This window comes from Ixodes scapularis, unplaced genomic scaffold, assembly GCF_016920785.2.
Source record: "Ixodes scapularis isolate PalLabHiFi unplaced genomic scaffold, ASM1692078v2 PGA_scaffold13__105_contigs__length_92229423, whole genome shotgun sequence".
NCBI classification, from domain to species: Eukaryota; Metazoa; Arthropoda; class Arachnida; order Ixodida; family Ixodidae; genus Ixodes; species Ixodes scapularis.
Window position 1 is genome coordinate 88,809,596 of NW_024609839.1, and position 22,928 is coordinate 88,832,523.

Below are 22,928 nucleotides of genomic sequence, written 5' to 3' on the forward strand. Positions count from 1 at the left end.
GATCACCTCCATTATTTTGAATCTAGTCCGAGTTCAAAAATAGTCGCTCTTATATGACCTCCGCATTCACCATTCGGGACGGACCCAGAAGCTAAAACGTCTGTTACTAATTGTTTGACCTTGAGAAGCAAAATACATGCTAAGATATGAGGTGAGCCACATTGTTTGCCCGAACCAAAATGAACAATACATTTTTTGGGGGACGAACTATTGTGGGACCGGTTGGCCGCGTGACGAGTCATCCTATGACGAATGTTCCTGTCTGACGAATCGTCCTGTGACCAATCGTCCTGTGACGAGTGTGCATGTGACGAATGGACCGTATCCCTGTTGCTACATAAAAGATGTCTTGTCCTGTGCTCCGTCCTCTTTGTTTATATTCCGTGCGTAAAATTCAACCTTTTTAACACGCACAGTTTTCATTATAAGGAGTTAATCCTTCGTAGTTTATTTACACTAGTATACTATTGCTTCCTTGCCATCTGAGAATGTTCTCGTAGTTGGGATGCTGTCGGCTTGGGGAGTTGCGTGCCGTGGACCGATGTCGCTGATCGCTCTTTCTGGTGACGTGAATCGCGTAGCGTGCGTGTGACCTCACTTCGTGAGTGACGTTGCCATCTTCTTCGTGCGCGCTGTTTCAGTGGCCGTTACAAGTTTATACGTGCGTGTCTTTCTCTGTCTGTGAAGATCGGTAATCATCTTTATAAAATATAAAATTATTTACTTTGTGAATTATTTGATACCGAAAAAAAATTATTTTTTTTATATATAGAAGTCGGACAACACTGTCCATTAATCGAACTATAATGTTCAAGTTTCACTAGAGCGACAAACAGAAACAAACAGCGACAAGCCTCAAACCAAGGTCTTTTGCGATTTGATGGGCTTTGAAGAATAAAGGAGGATATATGCCCAAACCCGAGCGTATCTATGGCAAACTGGGATCCGTTTGGTTTTTTCCCGCCAAAAGACGAATCTCCAAGTCGGTTTTTAGAGTAAAACGGAGCATAGCAAGGATGCACCTTCATCGAATGGAGCGGAAACTTGAAATTCAGTTGTCTAACCGTGTTTTCTTTTTAATAAAAAACACCGCTTAATTTTTTATTTTAATAATCAAATGAACGTATTAGGGTCACTTCCAGTCGCTAGAACCTTTGAAAAAAAATATACTTCTCTTAATTCGCATTGTGTTAAGTAGCCAACTCAGTACTTTTTCCGCTGCCTTATAACCGCCTGTAACCTTGAATGTACCGAAAAAAAAAACGGTTCTCAGTTTATTGATTATTGCCCCCCCTTCTGACACCATGTATCGTACGAGTGTGGGCTGGTAAGAATAGACAACTCGGGTGTCAGGATAACACTGCCTTAGTTTACTCCGTGTTGTTACTTATACAGCCGAAGGGGGAAAGAGGTTAGTGTAGTAGAGGGCAAGGAAAAGGCACGTGGCAATTGAGCATACAGATAGCTTGTCCGCCTTGATGTGATACGATACAATTTCGACCAGATTTCAAGTGACGCAAACGCAAGGATACAACACTTTGTATAACGTATTTGATGTTACGCAAGGCTGCAAAGGCGGGTGGCAGGTTCGCCTCAATTCTCAACAAATTCACAGCTGCGGAGCAAACAATGACTCGAGGCTTAATAAATACTGTGGTTGCTTAGACTGACATCTATTGCCGCCTCGAGTCTTGTGTTGTCGGTGTCAAACGCTGAACGCACGCAGTACAACCATGATCGCCCAAACACTGCTGTATGGCTTCCTTCTCTTTACTGCAGCTTTGGTAAGTCGTATTAATTACTTCTAAAGCAATTCGTGCTACTAATTTTGAAAAATCAATTAAGTTTAAGAGGTTAATATACAATTAACACGCAAATCGGGGTTCAATTTGTTTTTGGTACAAGGATTATTTGCGGTTGAAGGCAGTGGAATGTCAAGTGTAGTAGTATATCAATATTGTAAATGTTTTTAAGATTCTAGGGTGTAGTCATACTTCAGGTATTACGAGCTTTTTAGAGCATATGTTTTGAATTATCGAAAAAGTAAATAAAAATATTTAGCACTCAAAGACTTTGATATTAGCAATTTTAATCCGAATAGCATTATTAGGGAAATCATAGCTCTATTCCACTTGTAAAATTAAATAATATCACTCCACTAATTTGCAATAATTTTATTTAAGTGATAAACAAAAATGTCCCGCTGCTTTCGAATAAGATCCAAGAACGCGACAAATTTCCCATTATGTAGCACATAGAGGCACCATAAAGGAAATTTGCGAGGTTTATGGATCAAACGCCATGAGAAAAAGATTGATACAGTATCAAGTTTGAATGTGTAATGGAATGCTACAAAGCAACAATAATGCAGTACGGAGTCACGGCCCCTCAATAGACCGGAAGAAAAGAGATTGAGCGGCCGTGGCGTTTCTGGTTACGGACAATTTGGTGAAGGAAGTGAACGAAAAAGGTCTCCAGAACTGAGGTCTTAAATTTTTTTATATCAGATCATATGTCCTTCAAGTTTCAAAATAAATACCTAAAAAACGTTACAAACCACTTGAGTATAACAAATCATGTTACAATGAATGATCAAATGTTGGCTCAGGATTCAGACTGCATAAATCTAAGAGACGGCTATTCAAACTCTTGTGCCACAATGTGAAGTATTCCGTAACACCGACGAGAATTTCATCGTGAAATGTCCCAGCCTACGCACAATTCATTAAACATAACGTATTCCACATAGATTTTCTTAGTTTCTTTTTATATATTTATTCAATCAGTTATTTACGTGACAATATCCAGGTGGTCGGGGCAAAGGGGAACACTCTTTTGCAGACTGTACAAGTGGCGATTTGGGCCTACGGGATCGGGCTAGGGCGCATCAGTTCGGAGCACGTGGAGTGAAATCTCTCGCTGCAGGTGCACGCAGGGTGGAAGGTCAAAGAACTGGGAGTGAGAGCGAGAGTAGCGTTGGAGTTGCCGGGTTCCGTGAGAGCTAGATTTTGACCGTACCATGGCGAGGCGAGCGTGGGCGACCATGGGAATGCCTAGGATGAGAGAGCGTTCATGGTCACGTGTTTCATGGGCACCATGGTGCGACTAACTTGGGCAGTGTTGCCTGGTCGCCAGATGAAAATGACCAAAATTCGTAAATTGATTATTCCATTTATTGGATCCCTATAAATCACAAAAACTTGATGTATATACTATGTTGCCTACGAGCATTTCATTTTCATTTGATTTTCGTGTTTTAAACCCTTTAAAAACCCCAGGCAAGCGATAGTACTGCACTGGCGAAATTTCTCATCTACAGTTAAAATACCTGACGCCCATTGAGGCTGACTGTCGGCTGTACAGACACACACACAACGTTATTATTTTGATTTGGGCCAGTGGATTCATAGCTGAGGAAAACAGCGTCGAAATACCACAATGAGCACGGCAAGAAAAAAATTGCGGTGGCTTAGCACGGCTATGCCAGGATTTACGTAGCGTGAGCTAAGGTTCAGCTGGTTATTCTTAGTTTTCCTGGTTGTCTAGGATTAGCTTGATTATCGTGCGTACTGCTGCTTCAATGACACACACACGGTGTACGCATTATGTGACACATGTATATTTATTTGCGCACAAAATGAGAGGCGCTATCAAGCGGCTCCGGTGCAGCGTCAGACTTGGCTACTGCGCAACGGTGGCGCACAGCTGGGCACGCTGCGGCGCCTGTGCGTCTGCCGCGGCTATAACCTCAGTCCTCTGGAATACGCAGACAGGCGAGGCGGGCGCAGTGGTGGCAGAGCGCGTGGCGGCGGCGGCTCCGGCGCGCCAGCTGTGCGCCGTGTGACGTCACTGCTCCTCGCGCATGCGCAGCACGGCTCTCCAGGCCACGCGAAACTGCTCAACCTCGGCCAGTGTAGCTGACGCTACAAAAACAAGATAAGGTGCACTCTCAACTAAGGTTTATTTGAAAAGTAAAGTAAATATGGCCACCCAAATACGCTAAGTCATTACGTATTGTGCAAAGCCGGCATTTCCGAATTGTGTATTCATTTCTAGATAAAACGCGAGACACATAGACGGCGGAATTGTCCGATCCGACGTCCGATCCGACAGTCCGAACGCCGCTCCGAATCGCCGCACGCGACAGTTTGAGACCCACGCTTCCGACCTTGCATGCAACACGACGATCCGCTCGGCTCCGCCAAAGAGATCCAAGCGCTCCAGCAGAGGTCCGCGTTCCTGTACAGATCTTTGGTCCCAGATTGAAGGTTCAGCTCGCACGAGCGAAATTTGAAGCTCGTTCTCGGTAGCGCGTTCATTCTTTGCTGAGAACATGTTTCTCGAGTGGGTCAGCGGGATTCATGCGTCCGGCTTCCCGTCGCCTAGGTCAGTCCCGTTTTCTCGGTTTTCATGTTCGTCCCGCCACACCCAGCACGTCATCATGACGTTCGCGCTAGCTGGGCTGTCATTGGCCAGACGCGTCCGACAGTCCGTCCGCCGTGCGAAACTATCTGGCACGTCGGACGCACGCCGGATTGCCGATCCGACGTCTGAAGCGACCAAACTTTTCGGATCCGGCAGTCGTATTGCCAGATCGGACGTCGGATCGGATAGACTTTTCGCGCATGTGTCTCGCGCTTACGGCTAAAGACGTGTCAATTATGCACGGTTCTCTTTTAGGTTTAATCTCAAACGCCTCGCGAATTCCCCGCGACATTTCCCTTTATAGCGTGCCGAACTCTTGGGGTCACTGAAGGCAAGGTTGCATGAGCATCTTTTGGATTGGATTTGGATTGGATTTGGGGCTAACCCCTTTGTATCGGGGGATCTCAGCAGCGCTGGATCTAGCCTGGCTAGTAGCTACACTAGCCAAAAACGTAGTTGTGTTCTTTTGCTCTCCTCCACCAACACTCCAGTCTCCTCTTTGTCACCTCCACTGGCTGCGAGCTGTCGGCGTCGTACTGTTCGTCAACGCCCCGGAAACCCAGCGCCACCGCCATGTCTGGTTCGTACGTCACGTCCGGCTTTATACCCGTGCATTCCAGTATGACGTGTTCCGCCGTCTCGTCTGCTCCCTGCGCGCACATGACGCACTTCACTTCCATGTACATGTACTTCGCGCGGAAAACGCGGGTCCGCAGCATGCCGCCTCGGGCGTCCGAAAGCAGTGCACTGCCCTTGCTGTTGTCCATGAAAGGTATTCACTTCACCTCCTGTTTCTCTCTGGCATACAGGGCCAGCGCTGGTTTCAGACGTGCCGCTTCCGCCCATCGCCGTGTCTCGCTCTCGATCACCCTCGTGCGGATGCTCTGCTGCAGTTCCGGCTGCTCCGCGGCTGGGTAGAGGAGTGGGCCGTTGACCTCGTATCGCTGTGCCAGCTGGCGCGTCCGTCGCACCCACCGGGTTGGGACGGACCGAAGATGTACATACTTGAAGACCTGTCTGGCCCAGCGCTCTTCGCTCATCCGGCTGAGGCGTCGCTCGAAGTCCAGCTTGGCTCGGGCCTCCCTGGCCTCAAAACCGGACCAGCCCATGTCTCCTTGGACGGCTTCGTTTGGTGCTGTTCGGCTTGCTCCCAGTGCCGTCCTTCCCACCTCCCTCTGTCGGACCTCGAGGTATTGCCTGGTACCTGATGACAGGCACAACACTGAGTTGCCAAAAGTGAGCCCCGGCACCGCCACCATCTTCCAGACCGCTCGGGTTACCTCGTATCGGTTATATCCCCAGAGGGCCCTGGCCGTTGCTATGCCCTTGTTCTTCCTGCTCTTCGCCTTGACCTTCGTCTCGTGCTCTAGGAGGTAGTGGTGTCCCTTCTGTAGGTTTACACCCAGATATTTGTAGTGGTCCACCCAAGGTACAGGATTGGCTTGAATGGACAGGTTGGCGGTCCCGTTTTCCTCTGCTGCCCCAAAGGCCATCAGCCCAGACTTGTGCGAACTGAAACTAAGCCCCAGGGCCTCTCCCATTGCACCACACTCGTTCATGAGCCCCTGCAGGCCCTGCAGCGAGTCCGCCATCAGCACCATATCGTCGGCGTAGATGAGTCCCGGGAGTTTTCCTCCCTTCCTTTCCCCGCCTTCCGAATATTCCAGTGAGAAACCCTCCCCACTCTCCTGCAGCCGCTTTTCGATTCCTGCTATGTACAGCACAAACAATAGCGGCGACAGCGGGCAGCCCTGTCTCAAGCCCTTGGAGCAGGTCACTGGATGTGTTGTCTCCTGCTGCCACTGTGCCACCACCGTCGTCCCTCTGTACACTTCTCGCAAGAGGTCTATCCACTCTCTGCAGAGTCCCCGCTCTTCCAGCTGCGTCCACAGTTTTCGATGTTCGACCGTGTCGTAAGCCTTGTTGATATCGAGAAAACAGAGGTAAAGGGGGCGGTTCTCCTTCTGGGCAATCTCGATGGCCTGCGTCAGCACGAATAAATTGTCCTCAAGGCGTCTCCCCCACCGGAACCGATTCTGCAGCTCCCCCAGGACTCCTTCTGCCTCTGCCCATGTCTGCAGTCGGTCTCGTATTATTTGTGTGAACACGCGGTAGAGTACCGATGTGATGGCTATGGGGCGGTAGTTTCCGAGCGTTGACTTTTGCCCTTTTCCCTTGTAGATGAGTCTGAGTCTTGAGGTTCGCCACTCCTCCGGCACCCATCCCTCCTTCAGGATCTGGTTGAGGATCTCGCGCAGCAGTGCTCTCGTCTCTGGCCCCAGCTCCTTCACCAGCCTCATTGGGATTTCGTCCATTCCAGTGGCTGTGGTTCCTCCTATCCTCTTGACTGCTCTATTTAACTCCCTCTCCGTGATTTCCTCTCTGCTCGGTTGCTCCTGCAGTTCGTCCTCCGTCTCCCCCTCCTCACTGTCCATTTGTCGGCTGTCCCCTGTGAACATGTCCCCTATCCACCTCTCAATGTACCGGTTGGTCTCTCCAGGGTCCAGTTCCTTTCCCGTTGCATCGTCTTTGATTACAGCATCCTCCCTAGGTCGACCTGTTTGGCCCTGTACATGTCGCCAGAGCTTCAGCGGGGCCTCACGTCCTGCCTCTCTCAGTTCTTCCAAAAATCTCTTATCTACCTTGGCCATTTTGCTTTGAATCAAAGCTGTCACCTCTATTTTCCTGCTCTGGTACTCCCTCCATTCTCTTGAATCTTTCTGTAGGGGGGCTTTCTTCTCCTCCTTTCGTTTTCTGATGGTCCCTCGCAGAGTCCTGTTTGCCAGTTGCCTTCTTGTAATGGCCTCCTTCACCTCCACATCCCACCATCGTTTTCTCCTCCGCTTCCCTCGTGTCGGTCGTTTCAGTTTTTCCAGGTGGTCCTTCCACCACCGCATGAGGTTCCCGTACGTCTCCACCTGCCTGGTTTCCACCTCTTCCTCCAGTTTCTGCGCAATGGTTTGTGCTTCTGCTTGCGTTATGTGGTGTGGTCTCATAGGTTCGCTGACTCTCTTTTCCGTCGGCTTTCCTCCGAAAGTGATCAGCAATCTGTTGTGATCACTTCCCAAGCTCTTGTCGCCTTCCTCGTCTATCTCCATGTAGTTCAGTTTTTCATACAGGTCCGGAGACACCAGGCAATAATCGATTGTAGAGCTCATCCCTCTGGCCGTCCATGTCGTCTTTCCTATGCATTTATCTTGTGTGTTGACGATTAGCATATCCAGGTGTTCCGCCATGTCCTGCAGCAGCTTTCCATTACCGTCTGTTCTCCCATCAAACTCCTCTAGGTGTGCGTTGAAATCGCCTACCATAATGGTAGGTCTCCCAATGTTGTGATAGTCTTTTTCAATGCACTTGATTAGCTTGATGTTTGTCTCCCTGCTGTCTGCCCCCGTCCACAGGTACACCACTGCCACTGCCACCTTTCTCCCCGCCAGTGTTCCCGTCAACCACATGTGCTCTCTGCACTCTGGACTTTCTCTCTGCCAGCCTGGCCCGCTAAAGCATCCTACCCCCCCTCCCCTTCTCTCACTGTCCTTTCTGTTTACCCCATCCCAAAAAAGCCCTTCGCAATCCGGGGGTCTTTCTTCATCTCTGAGGTGGGTTTCTGTGACTGCGAACATTCCAATCTTATCATCTTGTAACATCTGAAAGGCCTCTTCCCATTTTCCTGCTTTCCTTCCTCCCTGTAGGTTTAAAAAGGCAATCTTCACTTCCCTCTTTTTCTTTTTTGCTCGTCTGTTTTTCCTTCTTTCCCGGTCAGGTGCCTTTTTGTGTTTTCCGCCTCTCGTGTTTTTGCAGGCACCATCCCTCCTACTTTCTCTTCTTAGTGGGCATGTCCCTGTGGGGGACACATCCTCTGGAGTTGTTCCTCGAGTCGCTGTAGTCTCTGGTCCAGAGTCAGCCTGCCTTCCATTCTTTCCTGTCGCCTTTTCATCGGTGTCACGCTTTTCCCCTTGCATTTCAGTCCTAAAAAACTCTTTAGTCTGTTACCCAGTGCTTGTCCCTCTTCAATTGCCGCATCTCTGTTGTAGCAGCCATCTTCCATGTCGTTTCCCGTTCCTGTGCTACACTGAACAACAAGGTGGCCTGACTTTATTGATCGTGTGGAAGCTGCACGCTCAAAGACACGATTGTTAACGCCGGGCACGGTTTAGAGGAAATAAAACTGGGTTTATTAATACCTAAAAAGTGCGGCCTAGGCCGGCATATCTAAAGCCGCTCGATCCTAGGAAAAGTGGCGCCATTCATTATTGTGGAAATGCTCGAGACACGCGCTGCGCGTCACTTCTGGGAAGAACATGGCGCCTGCAAGCTAGCACAGTGCTGCGCTGTGCCGCCATGATTTTCCCAAGGGCTGCACGTTGGAGCTGCATCGTGCATCGACGCACCTTGCGCTACTTTTAAAACACGAAGGGGTTTTAAACATATATTCAGATCCTGCGGGACGAGCGCGAGTGTGTGTGTGAGTGCGATTCTTCTTCTCCTTAGGATCGCGCTGAGCGCGCGCCCCCGCACACTCCGGGTATATGGCGCCATCTCGTGTTGGAAACACGTGGACTACGCAATCCTTCACACACCTACCCGCCTTGTCTTGTGTTATTTTGGCGTCGTTTTCCTGTACAAGTAAACATGGCAAAATACAAGTAAATTGTATATACCAACAACCACAACGCACGATGTATAAATGGCAAGATGTAACGGAGTTACAACAAACGAAATTTAAAAAAAAAAGATATATTATTATGCTTGAAACATATAGCATAGCGAACTGTAAAAGAAGTTTGCAAATAGCGCACTACGGGAAAGAAATGAAATGCGAAACGGCCGCTGATATTAATACCTTGGCGTGAAATAACGCAACAAGTAGTGGATAGCATGAACATAGGATGAGTATAAACAAATATTGAAGCAAAACTAATCTTTTTATAATACTAACTGTTTTGTGAGTGCAGTAACAAATGTAGGAGTTGTTTGTTTACTGATAATGATTAACGGTAAATTATGTCATTCTCTAATGGTACGAGAAATTAACTAACACTTGAAATATTTTTGTTTTTGCTTTGTTTTTAGCATTATTCTGGTTTTCTCACGTTTGCTGCGTGTGCGTCTATTGGTATTATATTGCATGCAGTTTTCAAACTGAAGTTGAATGTTGCCATAGTCTAATTCATGCAGTAGACTGAGGGAACTGATATTTCCGACAATTTCGAGTAGATCAAAGGCAAAACTTATATTCTGGATGTACTGCGTATATATCCGTAGTCGCACAAACATTTAATTCCCATCGTGTCGCTAAACTATTCAGCATGTAGAATATAATGTTCAATTTACGAAACAATACGCATTCTTTTGTTTTAATTTCAGGTCAAGAAAACCAAAGGTGAGTCGAGGCTTTATTTATTTATTTTGTTTTTTGCAAGTTGCCTCAGTTTGATTAAATTCATGCCGCAAATGAACAACTGCCACTTTTTGTTTTTCATTTTTTTAGCCTGTGAAGAGTGGAAGGAACATACGTAACGAGCAAGTGCGACTATTTCGCAGCTCAGAAAAAAAAATAATAGAACTTTTACACTACCTCGATTATAATGAAAATATCACGCTAGTTCCTGAGAACCTAAGAAATGCGGGGCGTGACATATTATGTTTACGCTTTTTGATTCGTGATTACCCACCACCATTCTTAACGCCTAATTCCGCATTCACCGAAAAGCGATAAGAATAGAGCCAAAACTCGTCACGTCCTGCGTTCCTTAACCTATCGGTGACAATAGCTTGATCATATCCTCCGGAGCGTCACATTTTCTTGGTCACGGTGAAGGCCTACACATGCCGGCTGGAAGTTCGCAGCACTCTGCTGCGGTCCTCAAAGAGAAACTTCCAAGTTTTTTTCGCACCTTCTGAACTACCAAGCAAGATTTTTATAGATGAACGATAGTTTTTTCTATCAAGATAAATTATGAATTTCAGTTAAGAGATTCGGACACAGGCGGTGTTACCTTATGTAACTCAACAGTGCTAAATAAGTAACTAATGTTAAACAGGCTTGCATACATTTTATACTTTGTTTTAGTAATGGTATAAACAAGTTAGAGCCCAGTCAAAACGTACGTGACACAAATGCACAGTAGAACAAAAACAGCAGAATCAGGTCCTGTTTACTGGACTTGATTAAGTTAGCGAGGTTTCAACGTACGTAGAGAACAAAGACGAATGCAGTGACGCTGCGTTTTTAGTGCTGATTGACTGAACTTTTTGTTACGTAGTGTCGGCTGAACTCTCACTTATGATGAAAGGAAGTACAGAATACGAAAGCATTGATCACCCCTGCGAAAATAAAAACGAAATAGTAAAAAAACCTGACGAACAAAACCGAGCGCTAAGCGCTTAGTTTAATAAGGGAAAAACACCCACGCACAGCCCTTCTAATATGTGTGAATGAGCCTGTGTTCCTGTTGCCTCACAGCGAAAGAAATGCAGGGTGAGGTGACAACACGGTTCTTGATATATCTTCGAAACAAATGAGTTTGCGGCGTTTGCTGACCAGAACTCCGCAGAAAGGTTCACTAAGCAAGCTGCATGAACATAAAAATACGCGCTGTGTCTTTCTTAATTTTTCCGTGACTATGATATCTGGCATCCTGACACTAGAGTACGTAATTCTCATTTTCCAGCTCGAGGCAACGTTAACAAAATGAACTTAGTGGAAAGAGAACGAAAACTATGCCAAATATGAAACATGACATCTCATTATCTAACGAAACTATAGGAAGTTAGTTACAAAAGTGGATCCCTTATTATTCCTTTTCCAATTTATCGCCTCAACTATCTCCCTTGATGGTTTGTATTAGTGTCTGAAAAGTGTAGCCGTGTCTCTTGATCCTGCTTCCTTTTTGTTTCTCTTGTATGGCCCGAACTTTGCTACGGGCGTTTCTAGTTCGCCCATTTGCAGACTTGTACGTAGTTCAACTACTCTACTCAAGTTACTGTAGTTTAACTTCTTTTCGGAGTAGTTTTGTAACTTTTGATTACATTTTTATTTTGGTAATTAGTATTTTACTTTAATTACTTTTTCTGAGTAACTTCTACTCAAATTACAAATTACTTTCGAATTTTAGTGGTTGTTTTGCCTATCAACAAACATTCCTGCATAAGAGATAAGATGTTGGAAGATCGGCTGCTATTTGCAAAAGGGGAGAAGCATGTGGCGTAGGAAAGAGGGGGGGAGGAGAAAGTGGATTAGAGAGTCCGAAACCCCCCCCCCCCCCCCCCCATTTTCCCGAGCCCCCCACTGCAATAACCCCGCTACGAGGCGCGGGGAGCGAAAAGACACGACGCAGGAGAGGCTGAGTAACTGTGAGATTAGCGCCGAGGACTGGAGTTTCCTTGTGTCCCGAAGCTCAAGGAGACTTGAACCATTCGAAGAAAGGGCTGTTCCCGCGTCTCCCCAACGTAGGAACTCTCGCCCACTATAGGAGGTGCACAACAAAAGGCAGCACCTGCTCCTAAGCTCATCTCCCGTAGTTTGTGCTGTACTCTAAGAATCACGCGCTAGAGGGCAACAAAAAGGGAACCTTTTTTGCGTTGCCTTTCCTCCCAAAACATAGAATATCCAAATCTTCAAAGATCTTAAGATCGCTCGAGAAACCTTAGTAATTCCCCCAATGTTTTTATATAAAAAAAATAATAAACAAGCAGTGTTGGGAAGTACTTTAAGTACATGGTACTTAAAGTACTACTGTTTCGAAAACTTGTACTTTACTTGAAGGACATCCTCTGGGCATGTACTTGTACTTTACGAGAAAAGTAAAACTTCCCACTTCAATGTACAATCCCCGAATTTGAAGACAAAAAAATGGCGTATCGCCGTGTGAAAACGCTTTCTTTCAAGACGTCCTCTGGTCATTTCTCCGAGAGAAGTAATGGCGGCTATAAGACCGACACAAATAAGTGGTTTATAAGTTAAGTGTGTCAAATAGCTCGTCAGCGAGAGTAAAACTACTACTCTGTAGTGACTTGACTTTATGCAATATTTGCTGCCATTTCCGTGAAAAAACGGATGCACCTCCTATTACCTCTGGAGCAATGCGTACCAGTTAAATAAACACTCTATAGGGAATGAAAGGGCATCATGAAAGACTCTGTTAAAAGCACTGGTACTTTACCTTGAAATGTATTGTATTTATAGTACGTTACTTCAAGTACATTGCACCCGGTGTACTTACTACTTGACTTGAAGTACATAACCTCTAATTTATTTTGTACTTTGTTTCAAGTACTTTTTAGATGTACTTTACGCGACACTGTAGACAAGCAAACAATGTCTAAAAATCAAGCTCAGGCAGTGCTAAACCTCAAAGTAGAAATGACACATTTGCAGTACATCATTGACCTAACAAACAAGAAAGAACAACAACAAAACAATTAGGAACGCAGAAGCAGAACCAGCTAATAAAGCATTTCTTTGAAGAAAAAAAAAATATCCGACCCATATTTGCTTAGCACAATTTCGCTAACGGACCTATGCACTTTCTTTTTACCATAACAAAAATATTTAAAACTAACTTCAAAAGTAATTCGCAACTTTTTTATGGTAATTAGTAATTTTCTCAATTACTTTCCATTTGAGTAATTTCTACTCTACTCAAATTACTTTTGAGGTCAATACTCAGTAACTTAACTTAATTACTTTTTTTGAGTAACTTGTACATGTCTGCCCATTTGTCCCCTCACTGGCGAAATCACTTTTAACGTTTGCGCAGTATGCAAATTAAAGCCAAAGCCTGACTCTGTGCCGCATGCAAAGTGCAGCAACTTCAGAAATGGGTGTTGAAAATACGGCGAATGTGCAGGCGAGCTGTTGATAGTTAGTCATGAAGTTTAAAACCCGAGGACTTTATAGATATACAAAGATCGGAAACTTAGAAGTCGAAGAAAAAGGGCACCGGAGAAGACCTTTCAAATGCAGCTAAATCGTTTATTTTTTGTCACTCCCGATGGACACCGACAACTCCTCTCCCGGACATACACTTCATTCACAATGCACCGACTGGACTCTTAAAACATATAAATCAGCCATCGAATGGCCTCGTAGAAATGTCCACAGTCATTCTCCATGCAATCATCACCAACTTCCCTTCCAGAAACACCAAATTCCCTTTGTTTAAAACGCTGATATTGACCTTTAAACAACAATAAGCATTAAAATCGCCCCTTCCCATTGCACAAAAAAAAAATTAAACACAACTAACCGTTCATCTACAAAAGGAAGACGTTGTTTCCTTTTTTTTTTTCTTTTTCGCTGGTCACATTCTTTCTGTACATTTGGCCGCAGGTTCAAATATAGGCATCTGCGCGCGCTGCTTCTGGAAACTTTTTGACAATAACCCTAGCGCTAGTTAAGGGCGGATAATTAAATGTAACACCTTTGGCCACATCCTGGCACTGCGGGAAACATTGAAAAATGAGTCGTTTTTGAGAAGATCGGTCTCACAGATTTTTCGGCTGTTTTTACAGATAAGTTTGCCCTTTGAAATTCGGACACCCGCTCCTCGCCAGGAATCTCTTTGAGAACAAACCAGTCACAAACTTAGGGAGGAATATAAGGTTAACGCCCTCTATAACGTGCTAATACTCTAAAGAGAATAGTTCGAGAGGGGTTGTTTTTAAAATAAACGGGTTAAAACTGCGGACCAATCGTCCGTAGTTTCACATCAACTACGCGTTCTCTAATTTCTTTAAATTTGTTCGCCAGCGACCCATAAGGAAACCTTTCGAGATCAATTGAGTGCACCACTGCTGCAGAAATATAAAATTACTCAATTTCTCAATTTCCAAGTGAGAGCCAAAGAAAGGAAATCAACTGTTTTTCTTGACCTGCACCACCTGACGTATATGTTTAATTCAATTAAAAAAATTAGGGCCTTAATTGGCCAAAGTTTTAGTTCTTAAAGCCAATTAAAAAGAAAAACACGGAGGTAGCTGAATATTGGCAATGGATCGAACTTGGAAAAATCTTGCCGCCATTTATGAAAGCTGTATGCTTGGCTAGTTGGTATTGGTCTTGGGTTGCCAAAGGCAACCCAAGACCAATACCAACTACAAAGACAGACACAGCGCTCGTGTCTGTCTTGTCTTTCTTTCTTTTGTCCTCGTCCAAAAAAGCGCTACCATGCATTTGGCAACCCAACGCCATTCATGATTATTTGTTTGTTTTTTTTCTTCGGTATTAAGGTATTAATTGTTGTTCCGCTTGGTCTTGTCTCTTGTTTATTTGACGACGAGGAAGTTGTCTTGTTCTTGCTTAGAATTTTTGTACTAGAATATATAAGAGATTGAATTGGTAAAATTTTTAAATCTTTTTATTTTTAATGTTTTTAACTAATTATGTATATCTGCGGTTCTTTGTACTCTCAGGTATGTTTTCATTTTATTTATTGATTGTTTTTCTTCTCATTTTATTTTAGTAGGGACCAGAGATAGTTTTATTTCTTCGTTGTTTTTAATTTTTTAATGGTTATTTTCATCACAACAAGAGATTATTTTATATGTATATACCCTGGTATTTACATATTTACATGTTTATATTTTCCCCGAAGGAGAAGGATCACACTTCTCACGTCACGTGACCTTAGGTGGTCACGTGACTTCAGAGGGACACGTGGCCTCAGGGGGGTCACGTGGCCTCAGGGGGGTCACGTGGCCTCAGGGGAGTCACGTGACCTGGCGGTTACGCCGACGGCGACGCCGCTCAAGCCGGAAACCGGCCCCTAAGAGCTGCGCTCTAAACGTACTAAGGGTGATTATAGGCTGATGTATTACACAAGAAGCATTGTGCTCCTGCACAGGTCTGTTCTGAGAGCAATTTTCTTTTTTTTCTGCGTGTATTCTGCGATTTCTGTGAGTATTCTGCGAGGCCCTCACGCCACCTCCGATGGAACATCGCCAACCCCATGCCGGGAGGACGCTAGCACAGGCACTGTGGTTCCCGTTAACGTCAGACACGGGCAATGCGCCCAGAAGTGGAGCAGGCGGAGTATGGGGGAGGAATTCCAACATCCAACATGGCCTGTTTAGCAGCATCAGCAACAGCTAGGCCGGACACTGACTCGTGTATGCAGTGTGATTCGCAGATGAAGGCAAGACGTGAGCATTGTTGGCAGAAGATAAGTGACATCAGGCGGTGCGGTGATGGTTTTTTTTTTTAATATTTTGGTTAGGGCAGGATTATTCGAGCTCTAGCAAAATTATTTGTTGGCGTAGTTGGTTAAACATTACGAAAATTAAAAAGCGCATAAGACAAGGACAAGAGGGAGAGAACACAGGACAAGCGCTTACTCGCAACTGACGTTTTAATTCGGGAGATGAGGAAGATGAAGAACCCTAACGTTAAATGCTAGAAATATTTGTGAGAAAGGAGTGAAAGGATCTGAAGAGACTGAAAATTGAAAAAGAAAAAAGAAATTAGTAAAAACAATAGGAAATGGTGGGCATGATTAAAGTAACAGTGAAAGAAATGACCGTGAATATATTAAGAAAAAGAAAGAAGAAGGTAAAGCAAATTAAGAATATCTAAGGAAAATATTTCATGTACTCTAATTCTTTTGATGACAGAGTCACCGAAGGAGCACTGATGCAGGCGTCTCCTTTGGTCGCAATCACTTCAGCCTCAAGAATTTCTCGAGTTCGCTTATCTGGACACCTCTTCGAGCTCGCCTGTTACGAAGGGAACAGTCAAAGTAATATTATCATCATCTGCCGCAGCATCAGATTTCTGAAGAGGGTCATCGTTTTAATACCGGTTGTTTTAGCGCGCAGCTCTAAGACGCCCGTTTCCGCGTCTCCGCGTTTGGCGGCGTCGCCGTCACCGTCAGCGTAACCACCCCACTAAATTTAGCGGGAAACTGAATATGTGTTGAGGTCACGTGACGTCAATTTTTCCGCTGAAACTAGCGCAGGAACTTAATTTTTCATGGGTCACGTGACAAGAAGTCATGTGACGTTACTTTCCCCGCTAAATTTAGCGCTAAATTTAGCGGGGAAAATGACGTTACATGACTTCATGTCGCCCCACCCATGAACAAACTCAGCAGGAGGGGGAGCGGAGGAGGATGAGGTGGGGGAGGAGGAGATAGCAAGAGGACGAGCAGAAGGAGGAGAGGAGGGTATGGGGAGGAGGAGGACGCTGCCCTTCATAGCCTTCCTCCTCCTCCTCAACTGCTACCCTCTAGTGTCGCATTACAGAGATTTGTAAACGTCTTTTTTTTAACGTGAATTTTTGCCAAAGTCCCAAAATTATCTCTCCCTCTCTTTCTCACTTTTTCTCTCACTTCGATGATGGCAAAGTATATTAATTCTTAAGATATGTAAATCGAAACAACTAAACCTCCTACTTATTAACGATTTCTGAAATAAGTGTAAAAAATATTGTACATGGAGAGCGTAGTGCTGGATCCTTGAGAATGCCCCGTCCTAGAACGAAATACGGGCTTCAAATGGTACAATATACGGTACTAACAGAACGATTCTTTTTAGAAGACCAAAAAGCTTGCCTAGGTGCGCTTAATACGAAAACAATACGACAAAAAAATTCACCTAAAACATTTAATATTTTCTCTTGCACTGCAGCGATTATTTCTTCCGTCCTTTCAATTAGTAATATTTTTCCTGTTGGCCAATCTGCCAGTAGAGAGCAGGTTCTTTGTCATTCTGCACTTCTGCAGCTTTTTCCCCGTCTCCGTCACCCATATCAAAGATGGGAATAAATATACGAATTGAATTTAATTGAAGTTGCTTCTCTCCTCTGCAGAAGACACCCCGAAGGTCTTCGATCTCGAAACTGCAGTGAAAAAGTTCGGTAAAGTTTTTGAAGAAGTTTACCATGTGAAAGTGAAGTGGACTGATACGAAGTCGGAGCATGAAGAATTGAAACAACATTTCGCTACTACAAAGTATCTAAACCTTATACTAAACTTTTAAACAAATGAACGGATATTGCGACATTTGTATTTTACGCGTGTTTTTTCTGGAAGCCGTACTTTCATCCCGGTGTTATTAATGAAGTGCTTCAGCAGGCGGTGTTACCCTATACCTCGTTTTGCTTTAGGTCCAGACACAGCCGACGCTACGAGCTGGTGCACCGATCAGAGAGCGTCAGAAGCGCATAATCACGGTGTTCGTCATGTATCAATACGTGTTCTAACATCGCTGAACCAATCTTAACTAAAAATAGGCCTAGTAACTTGTACTTTTGATGCTACCCGATTTGTCCAGTTACGTCGTAGCGTCGGCCGCATCTCGATTTACGCTGAAACGTAGCATACCACGACAGTGGCACAAGGAAATTTGACTGCAACTTAGCAGCGCTTGATTTCATGCCTCACTAAAAACGACTACAAAAAAATCATTCACTAAAGCACCTTAATACGGGCTGATCATTTTATAGGAAATTATCGGTCGGATTAAGGAACGGAGGAATGCGGAAGGCAGAACTCAAAGGGGCATACAACGATTTTTTGTACTTTGCGCAAATACCGCTTAAAACGGACTCCTGCCCCACCTAAAAACCCAGTATAACTTTTCACTATCTGCATTATGGAACTGGAAATCTAGCTGGAATAGTTTCTGGAAACCTAAAATCCAGATTGCAGACAAAGGAAATAATTTTTTTGAAAACATGAAATCCAGATAGAGTTCAGATAGATTTACAGTTCAATAATCCAGATAGCGAAAATGTATAATGGGTTTTTCGGTAGGGTGGACGTTAATGACCTATGAAACACTCGTTCGTTTTTCGCCACACGCAATCAAAGTCGCAGAAAAGAAATTACAGAAAAAACTTTCAGCCTTTCCACTCCGGTGAAGAAGGAAGAGCATCGCAGCTGTTGCTTCCGTTCTCGGTGGTGGATTTCCAGGCCAGCGATCTGCTCCTCTTTCGCAAGGGAATCTGAAGCGCTCGATGCAGTGGAACTTAAGGCGATAGCGGCTTCGCGGCAGTTGCGGAACTATTCGCGCTGCTGCGCAAGTCGCCACTCCTTCCGCTCGCGCTCTTCTTTTTCCAAGGAAAGGTTGCCGCCATCTATGAGCGACGGCGGTAACCAGTTGTCTGGTTGCCGCCATCGCTCATAGATGGCGGTAGCTGTCCAGAGTTCGCTGTCATCATTTCTAATCTGGCGGACACGACCTTGGGGAAACTAGCCCTTAGCAGCTCCGCTATAAAAACGAGCACCGTTCACCCCCTCAACCCGTAGCCAGATCAAGTGGCCATGTAATCTGGAACCGATAATATGCCGCCAATGTTGATCATAGCCACGGGGTTGGCAAAGCACGGAACACGTGCTGAGATGCGAACATTGCTATGGTTCGGTTATTCGAGCGATGGGACACGGGCTACTACACCCGAATGCTTCTCGAGTTATCGACTATCACGAGGACAAATCGATTGTCCACGCAATGCTCGGGTCCAATCTATGGGCCTTAATCAAATATCGTCACTGGGAGGTACTGCGACCGCCCAGCTACGTCATCCAGTTTTGCGCAGGAGAGATGGAATGAAAACGTTCGCTTTTCTCCTTGAAATTACACCGCAACAAAGTTTCTTGGTCAATGGCGTTGCGTGCAAGTATCCTTGAGTCCTACTATACTTCGTCTCACCCTACGATGAACTAAAGGCAAAGGCTACAGACCGCCACATCCAATCACAAGCCACTTAGAAATTGTGCGGTATTTCGCTTCGATGCACGCATCGGTGCCCGCGTCTCGGATCACTGATGGGGATGGGCGGACAGTGGTTCAAATCGAATGGCACCGAATGACTCAACAATTTGACATTGCAAAAAAAGTCATGACATACAGGCTGTTTGCAGTGTCCTAACTATAGAAATGACGCAGCGCTTTTGGGTTCGGAGTATTATTTGTCCGCCCCTAGCCAATGCTAAGCATGCCATGGTTTAGCGTGGAACGTGATTGGACCTGGCAGCCCGTGGCTTTGGCCTTTAGTCCATCGTAGGATGAGACAAGGTATAGTGCCAGTAAGCTCGTGTAAAGTGAAAAACATTCGATGTGAATATCGTTTCACAGCCCCTTTAAAGACTGAGAGATGTTCAGCCTAGAACACGTACTGTCCCGATCATATAAGTAAATGCCGCGCCGCGTCGCCCGCGAAACTATGCGCTTAAAGTCCCTTGATATTACTTTTACAAGTAACGACAACCAACGCAAATGACAAAGCACTTTCCCCTGGAACAAAATGGCGGCATTCAGTTCAAACTTCTGCTGTACGCTGCCATTCGCTTCCGAAAACCTGCACCGTCACGCAGTCGGCGCTTCAAAAAATGTCGCTACTTGTAGGGAGCTCTTATCTAGGGACTTTGTGTACTCTAAAGTTTCTATATAAGAGCTTCTACAAATAGCGACATTCTTTGAAACGCGGACTGCGTGACGTTGTAGGTTTTAAGAACCGAATGGCGGTGAACACCAGAGGTATGAACTGAATGGCGCCATTTTGTTCCAGCGAAATGTGCTTTGTCATTTGTATTCGTTGTCGTTACTTGTAAAAGAAGTATCTAGGAACTTTACTATACTCTCTTTGAGATCAGGTTCAACCGCAGCCGATGCAACATCCCATTAGCCAATCAACCAGCACCAAACATGCACCGTTACGGCGTTCGCCACACCCCGCGCCTCTAAAGCAGCCAGTGACTCTATAGCAGACGATCTGGAAGTGCCGAGTAGTGCAACGTTCGTTGGAGGCCACGTTTCATCCGCAAAGTGTCTATCTATACGGAGAATTCGACAGAAGGCACCGGTAGTATCGTGGATCATACGGAGTGGTGTTCGATTAGATTGGTCGCCATGGTACCGCTATACACAGAGAAGGATATTAAACGTTTTCCGATAAAAAATGAAAGACGTTTAATCCCCTTTACCACCGAATTAGAGCGCAGCTCTTGAGGAGGAGGAGGGGAAGGTACAGAGAAGAGGCTATGCCCCTCTTCCTCACCTCTACCGTCCTCTCCTGCTCCTTTCCCATTTAGCGGGAAATGTTCGTTAAATTTACCGCTAAATTTGGTGGAAAAAATTCTTCCTAAATTTAGCGGAAACATTTTTCCGCTGAACTTAGCGGTGAATTTTTTTTCGCTGAATTTAGCGGGTACATTTCTTCGCTAAATTTAGCGGGTAATTTTTTTCGGAAGCGGGGAAAATTTTGGCTAGCTTTAGCGGGGAAATTTTTTCCGCTAAATTTAGCAGGGAAATATTTCCGCTAAATTTAACGGGTAATGTTTTGCTAAATTTAGCGGGGAACATTTTTCGCTGAATTTAGCGTGGAAATTTACCCATGCAACGCGCGGTGACGTCATGAGTGACCCTCGTGACGTTACACGTGACGTCACTATGGAAAACATCCCATAATGCAACGCACGGTTACGCCGATTCCGACAGCGACGCAGACGCCGCTCAAGCCGGAAAATGGCGCCTAAAAGCTGCGCTCTAAAAAATAAATTAATGCTTGCCGATATTCCTAACGTGTAGTGCACACCAGCTTTTGTCTTGCCCGCGCCTGCATTGCCAGCAATGGTACAAAAGTTGCTCATTCACTGATCAACGGTTTATTGATTGCTTCGTTTGTTTGGAAATGTATACTTGGGTCGATTCGACGGTGTCTTTTACTTCGCAGATTTTATCTACAAGTCGACATGGACCATATAAAACTGGGGAAGCCAATACCAAGACACACTGTCCGCACTCTTCTCTACGCCAATCTCTATGAAAACAAAGCGAAAAAAAATCAAACGTACACCGTGACGCATACTACCATTCGCAAAGAAAAAACATCTACCACAGTGAAGAAAGGATTCAGCGTGGGCCTTGAGGTGTCGGGAGGTGTCGGATGGAAAGAGAAATTCGGACTGAGTGCCACAGTCGGCACCAAGTACGACAGAGAAACCGCCTCGACTGACACTCAGACGAAACTCAAGACCTTTGAGGTCGCCACGGCAGTCAACGTGTTTCCTAACAAGACCGTCGAAGTACTGTGGTACGCCAACACCGCCACAACAGTGAGTGATTTATTTTTATTTCTAGCCAGGCTGCCCCTGCCGCCCTTCTAAAGTAGGTGAGAATAGATGTTTACGAGTAACAAACCATATGGACTATTTACATTACAAGTCGTGTTTATTTTTATCATATAGTAGGTTGTTTCTTATTGATCCGAATCTACGTTTGTCCGATCAAATATTTCTATACCACCATCAATAGTGTTTCTTCATCATTGTTTCCTAACATATTACTCTTTTATATTGTGATCAAATTGAAGTAGTTTTGTATTAACGTTCTCTACACGAAAAGCTAGGTGACAATTCTGCCTGTCATTATACAAAAAAAAAATTGCGACTTGTTTATACGGGAGGAAACAAGTGTTGCTTATAGTATTATCTAGGGAAAAATATCAATCACTTTTTCATTTGAAAAATAATGTTTAAAGGTTGGTTCATGTTACTGAAACACAAAGTTAACGACGTAATCATAAAGTGTATTGCTAGGACATCCAATATTTTAATCTAAATTTTAAAGTCTCTACTGAAGGCATGAGTGAAAAATTGAAGGACCCAGCATCGACTTCCTACGTACGTCAATTACACGAAAAGTAGTGCCTGCAAATTACAGCAACACAGCATTGAGGTAGGAAGAACTCAAGTTTTTTGAGACATATCTTTAAGGGTATCACAAATGTCTCACCTAAGATTTATGACTCTACGAATGTTTTTTCTTTTCCTTTTCAGGATATTCCCTGGACTTGTAATGTGATCATTAGTGGATACTTTGCTATGGGGATCGACCGAGCTCTGCAAGGCACCCGCATTCTCATCTTGCCAGCGACTTACCTCGCCCTTGCGAACAAGGAACTGGAAGTAGTGGGCGCCAGGCACGTGCGCTTCCAAATGTCTGGTGTATTCACAAAAGTCAACGTGCCGGAGTCTGACATCTACTCAAATGACGTGACAGACACTCTGAAGGGCAAAATAATGGAGACTCTTTGAAGGTATCGATTATTTGGGTAAACTTAATAAGCAGGTGGGCGCTTTTGACGCAATAAAATTCCTCTTAAACCTCCGCAACGGTAAGACTGGTGAAGGCTGTGTTCAGGTTCTCGGTATAACTCGCTCTTTAGGCGTGCGTAAGGCATTTCCTTTTTATTGCATGGAAAGCCTAATGTATCGTGAAAATCTTAGTGCAGTACACAATAACCATCTTAGAAGACACCGCTCCCAATAATAAAGCAAACAAAATTAGTAAAACTTTTGATATTATCGAAGACATGCTTCTAAGCAATGAATGTATTTCGGCTTGTCATACAACCGCACTATTAAAACGTTGCGCGTAAAATGAAAAATCACCCTTGTTCGTCCCCAAGACCATACCGCCCTCTATTCAAAATCGATAATTTGAGCTATGTGTTCCTCGGACAGTTCGTTGCTCTCAGTGGAGTTAATCCCATGTCAAAG

The 22,928-nt window shown here is 44.8% G+C and overlaps 1 protein-coding gene across 1 annotated transcript; it reads left to right on the top strand.

The window, feature by feature from the left end:
• The first annotated feature begins 1,733 nt into the window (after positions 1–1,733).
• On the top strand, positions 1,734–22,463 carry LOC115322016. Its single transcript, XM_040212889.1, has 5 exons — positions 1,734–1,784; positions 9,793–9,808; positions 17,234–17,375; positions 21,101–21,482; positions 22,206–22,463. Exons 1-5 carry the CDS (start codon positions 1,734–1,736, stop codon positions 22,461–22,463), a joined length of 849 nt encoding a protein of 282 aa, XP_040068823.1.
• The last annotated feature ends 465 nt before the right edge of the window (positions 22,464–22,928 follow it).